This window comes from Zerene cesonia, chromosome 11, assembly GCF_012273895.1.
Source record: "Zerene cesonia ecotype Mississippi chromosome 11, Zerene_cesonia_1.1, whole genome shotgun sequence".
NCBI lineage: Eukaryota > Metazoa > Arthropoda > Insecta > Lepidoptera > Pieridae > Zerene > Zerene cesonia.
Genome location: NC_052112.1, coordinates 675,809 through 681,511, shown reverse-complemented (window position 1 = coordinate 681,511; position 5,703 = coordinate 675,809). Strand labels below are relative to the sequence as shown.

The window sequence follows — 5,703 nt, the reverse complement described above, 5'->3', positions numbered from 1 at the left end:
TTCTGTTTTCTGTAACAGTATTTGAAAAGTGGTCCATTACCATGATTTATACATTCATTTAAAATTTATGCTTATACTGACAAAATGTATTTTTGCTCATTTCAGGTGGAACTTTTATTTTCAAGCTGTTCACCATATTCGAACATCCAACTGTGAGTCTGCTGTACCTTCTTAATCATCTGTTCAAAGAAGTAAACATTTACAAGCCTATCACATCACGCCAAGGCAATTCTGAAGTGTATGCCATCTGCCTACGATATAAGGATAACATACTTCTTGAAGAGTTTCTGCCTAAACTTCAGTCTACATATGGAACTGAACTGTACAATAATCTTGCACTCTTCCCTCTTGAATTGATACCAGAGAGCTTCATAAAACAAGTTGAGGAATGTGCTTATTACTTCTGCTCACTACAGTGCCACGTTATTAATAACAATCTCCAAGCTTATCTCATGCAAAATAACATAGCACTTCACAGAGACATCAAGAAAATAAGAGCTATGGTGGCAGCCGAATTCATTTGGAAGTATGATTTAAAACCTATAGACAATGAACAAGAAATTCTGAAAGGTATTCTACATGAAGAAAATAAAATCAACAACAATCCCAGATACTGCAGAGGCTCATACACAGAAAGGCAATTATATACAAAAATGTCTATGAAGGAAAAATTGAGGAATTTAAATACTTCTCTGCAAGATGAACTATTATCAAATCCATTGGTGTTGATCAATGAACCAGTCAGGTGGATGGACAGGGAAGAAAATGTGAAACTGGAGTTAACTTTCACATACGGACGGCCATTACATGCTATTAACAGTTCAAAATTTATTTTAGTGCCAATTTTTAAGCTTTATCAGCAAATATTATCTGAGGAGGAATTCAAAGAGGTTATAATGTATAAAGCTGGTAAGGAACAAGCCAATATTGGATTGGATTTTCATGTTTCGAAAGTGTTACAACTGCCTGAATATGAGTATATGGACGTTTACAGTGCTTATGAGAAAAATTGCTTCAAAAGTTTAGTCAATATGCTTAAGGGTATGTCTGATGAAGAGACTTTACTGCTGCAAAATTTGAATACTCTAACGCACTTTAATGTGAGCGTTTTATATATATTATGCAAGGTGTGCTTTCAGAAAACTGGCTTCACCTCCAGTGGCAATATAATTTTGAGTAAACTGGATAAAAGATCTTTAGAACTGCTAAATGTGATTGATCTTGAGTGTGAAAAGTTCAAGACCGAGCCAAATAAAGATGTTCTCAATTCATTGCCCGTACAAGTTACTAATGTTGGTGAATTTTTCAATAATATTGTCTTCTATAATAACACATTCTATAGAAATAAATGCACTGAGTATCTTAATATTTTAGAACAGTCCCTTTAAACTGTACGAAAATAGTATATACGAAAATAGGGCTGAGTTAAATGATTCGTGATGCTAACAGTGATTAGTAAACGTAAGGTGTATGTTGATATTATGGATTTCCAGGATGATCTTAAATATAATTTTACTTGAAATATTTATTATATAATATAATTTATATCATTATATTCAAGATGCATTTACAGTGCTGTAGAGAGTATTTTTTGAACTTTTATTCATGTAAACTTAATATTCTTGTTGTGTCCTGTTCTACAGTGTCATTAAACTTTCTGAATGTTATATATATATATTTTATTTCCTTGCTATTGATCACATAAGTATCTTTACTTGAACTTATGTGATCAAGTGCAAGTAAGACTAAGTACTTTAGTAATGAAAAAGTCAAAATAAGTCTTATAAGAAAGGTAGCAATTTATGCCTTTTCAGATTTGGTACAATACAAGACTTAAGGTGAGGTATCATAGTGAATCAACCAAAAACACTTGTTTTAGAATGAATTACAAAAAAATTATTATATATTTAATTATACTGTGGTATTGTGCTATTTCATAACAAGATGAGTAATTGTATGTCACTCTTTAAAAAAACACCAAAAGAAACCAACATTGAAACTTTTGAATGGATTGTTTAATAATGTAAGTTTTATAAAGGTAGGTACATAACTTTTGCATGAATATTTGTTCATTAAATTCTACAGAGAAGCTGTTAAATTTAGATTTTTAAGGGGACTAACGATTATAAAATTGAGATATACTCTGAACATTATTATAGTACTCATTGCTCTAAACTATGAAAGTCGACTAGTGATTCGATGACCCGCCACATCGCCTCCGACACCCGCGCCATAAAGCATAAAATTAATACTTGGCTTAGAGGTATCCTCACTAGGATAAATAATTTAAATACCTACCACAGAGTACGTATTATACATTAGGTACTGTATCTATGCCAGGCCATATCTTCAAAAAAAAAGATATAATATGACATCAGTATGACATTGACATTTATAACTGTAGAGTGGCGATTTTGTGTTGCATTGTTGTTGGTTGTCCTAATTGTTATTAAACGAAGTGGTGACTGCTGAATGTCCTCGAAAAGTTACGAATTTCTAAATTGATTACATTATTATATATGCAGTCGTAGCAGTCAAAATTAGGACACTTAACTTTCTGGCAGATAATATAATACGTTTGTAATGATCCTAAGACTTAGACTGCCTAACTTATTTAACAAAACTAACGGGACTTCTAGTACCAACTGCTTGACACGACATACAATCAATCGACATGTATCAAGGTAACAATGATGACCGTAAAGAGGATCAACCTCTATACTCTAGACTGTTTGTGGTATGTAGTAGACTGACAAAAGAACAAGACTTGCGGAAAGCCTTTGAGGAGTATGGAACCATAGAAGATTTGTTTATGCCTCGGAATCGTACCACTGGGGAGTCTAAAGGTGTTGCTTACATCAAGTACTCCAAAACTTCATCTGCCGCTGCAGCTATTAAAAACCTTCACATGAAAGCCATGTATCATGGGAAAACTATCAAAGTGATGGTAGCAGCTAACAAATACGACACGCAGCCCACAGATCAATATGGAGATAAATACAACAGACTTTTTATAAAAATACCAAAGGAAGCTCAAGAAGATGATATATCTGAGTATTTCTCAAAGTTTGGTAATGTTGAATCAGTTTTTAAATTGAAAGACAAAAAAAGTGGTGAGTATAAAGGATTTGCCTACGTTAAGTTTGCAGAATTTTATGAAGCTGCAAAAGCCTTTGAAGAATGTGACAAGAATTACAAGCCTATTTTTGCCACACCCAAAGGATTAAAAAGAACATTGGACAATGAGAGTTCATGTTCTAGCCCAAGAATGAACAACTTTGAATATTATAGACACACTCAAAACTATGAATCTCCAAGAAGTGATATTAGTTCCCTATTGAAATCAGACCGGGCAGACTTTAGGGATGTTTTAGTTACATGCACTCCTATATTATCGGAAAAATATATTTACCAGTTGATGAATATTATTCCTGGAATGGTGAAATGTGAAAACTTCACAATGGACAAGGCCAATGGCATATGTAGAGCCCAAATTACATATGAGGATACAAGGTCAGCTGCTTATGCCGTAGAAAAACTAAATAGATATGAATTTCCATCAGGAGAAATAATTTCAGTGAGACCTGACACAAGTCCACTAACCAAAGCTGCTACTGACCTATCGGAAATTGTGAAAAACTTTAAAAAGTCAAGAGATTCCGGGGCAGAATTGTTAGAATTAGCAAATGCTATTGAGAAAGCATCGTCCTTGATTAAAGCTGCAGCAAAAGGACAGGTGGAGCCTCATGCCGAAGCTAAGCCAAGCTATTCTAGTGTTCCCCTGCCCCTCATTCAGCCTAAAGCCAATAGCTCAAGGGTTGTTCAGAGATTATTTATTGTGTGTAAGCCAAGACCTATTCCTTTAGAGATATTGCAAGATGCCTTTATTCGTTTTGGAGATTTTATTAGTGTAAATATGATACCAAATAAAACATTTGGCTTTGTTAAATATGCTTCAAACACAGCTGCACGAGAGGCAATGAGTGTGCTGCATGGAGCTACATTAAATGGCATGAGATTGAGTGTAATGGAAGCAGACGAAAGGCCAAACACTGAAGAAAAATTGGATATTGAACAAGTTGACTACAGAGACACTGACACAAAGAGAATGAAATTTGAGTGAATGTGACACCAATGGTTTTTATTGGTTAACCGACTTTTTACATTGTACAATTTATGGTGCTGACGAATCTGTTGAAAAAATCATTTTTTATTTAGAACTTTTATACTCACGGTAGACACTAACAAAAATTTTTTCTGACAAGACTATAAAATGAACTTTCTATTTGTGAAATTTTAAACATAACTGACTTGAGATATATAAATGGAGATTAAAACCATAACGTTAGTGTGCAGTATTTATTTATTTGTTATTCAGATTACATGTGTGACATTATGGTTTATATGACTACAGGACAATTATTTCAAACAGATTGTGAATGTGACCCCTTAACTATTCACAAAACCATACCGTAGTTGGCACATAAGTATGCAGTATATACTAACAACACATCATACAGAATTTAATTGTCGAAACATTCCGGAACACCTCTTATTTATGTATTTTTCATTCCTATTCTGTTCAGACCATCTTTCATCTTTCATTGGATCTTTACGTCATAGTTTATGACATAAAGATACAATGCCATCAGTAATATAGGCCTTATTGTCATGTGTTTGAGTAGGGTATTCAGACTTTTTTGGAATGCATGATTTTAGATAATGTTATATAAATATGTAGTTAGACATATGTTTTCATTATTAATGTGGTTATTTTCTTACAACTAGTAGTAATTAAAATAAATACAAAATTTCGGAAACTTATTAAATAAAAATCTCAAAATAGGCTGGCAGTATGTCAGTGCAATAATAAAAATATAAAAGTAACCTATTACATAAATATAAAATATGAACACTTAATATTTCAAAACAAAATTCAATATCTACAACTGGACATCATTTTAATATTACATTGGTTGACTGATACACATTTCATGCTATAAGCCCTAACAATTTTATTACCCTTTTTCACATCAGTTTCTCTCCTTAACTTATCAATCCCGATAACTCGACAGATTCTCTCCAGACACTAGACTTGATTTCAAACATTATTCGAACAAGTCTTTGGTTGTTATTATGTAATATTTTAATCCTCATATTAACTGATCTATAGTTATAAGAGCAAATATAATTGTTTAGTAAATACTGTCATGCAGTTAATCAGCCCCTTCATTCACATATACTGTAGCTGATGATGAATTAACTCCATTCCCATATGAACTCAAAGAAGAAGAGCCATAATAAAACAATGTGTTTTCTCTTCTTAAATTGTAGAAATAATCACAGACAACATAATGGAACTCCTCTAGCCATTGAAATGCAATTTAATTCTTGTTCTTGAGCAAATAAGTCACTTCATTGATATCTGAGAGCAGCTTATTTATGATGCCATCATAGGACAGTGCCGAGTTATCCAGTGCTACTCCCTTCCAATTTTTGTTTGTCTCACCCGATTTTTCTTCTGCTTGTACCATCTGAAATTTAATTTATTATTTATTTTAAAAGTTCTAGATATTTAAAAGCAATACATGTAAAAATATAATCACTAACCTGTGTGAACATATTTACATCTTGGCAAAGTGCAGTGAGCTTTTGCTCCAATTCTGCATTTCTGTTAACAGCTTCAGTTGTGATTTTAACATT

General features: G+C 32.8%; 3 protein-coding genes across 3 annotated transcripts in view; 2 read left to right on the top strand and 1 right to left on the bottom strand.

Moving 5' to 3' along the window:
• Nucleotides 1-1,667, top strand: part of LOC119830232 (cap-specific mRNA (nucleoside-2'-O-)-methyltransferase 2) — a 4,312-nt gene extending 2,645 nt beyond the window's left edge. Inside the window, exon 4 of the mRNA XM_038353169.1 lies at nt 106-1,667. Coding sequence (XP_038209097.1) covers nt 106-1,388 — 1,283 coding nt within the window. The 3' untranslated portion in view covers nt 1,389-1,667. The remainder of the gene's footprint in view (nt 1-105) is intronic.
• A 707-nt stretch (nt 1,668-2,374) lies between these two features.
• Nucleotides 2,375-4,259, top strand: LOC119829969 (RNA-binding protein 45-like). The gene has a single exon (XM_038352737.1). The coding sequence runs from the start codon at nt 2,675-2,677 to the stop codon at nt 4,121-4,123; it is 1,449 nt and encodes a 482-aa protein (XP_038208665.1). The 5' UTR covers nt 2,375-2,674; the 3' UTR covers nt 4,124-4,259.
• Nucleotides 4,260-5,155: 896 nt separating this feature from the next.
• LOC119829970 overlaps nt 5,156-5,703 on the bottom strand; it is a 1,285-nt gene continuing 737 nt past the window's right edge. The window contains exon 2 of the mRNA XM_038352738.1: nt 5,156-5,534. Coding sequence (XP_038208666.1) covers nt 5,385-5,534 — 150 coding nt within the window. The 3' untranslated portion in view covers nt 5,156-5,384. The remainder of the gene's footprint in view (nt 5,535-5,703) is intronic.

Bases quoted from the DNA above. Each gene is read 5' to 3' on its own strand.
- LOC119829969 (XM_038352737.1), top strand. From the start codon at position 2,675: ATGTATCAAGGTAACAATGATGACCGTAAAGAGGATCAACCTCTATAC.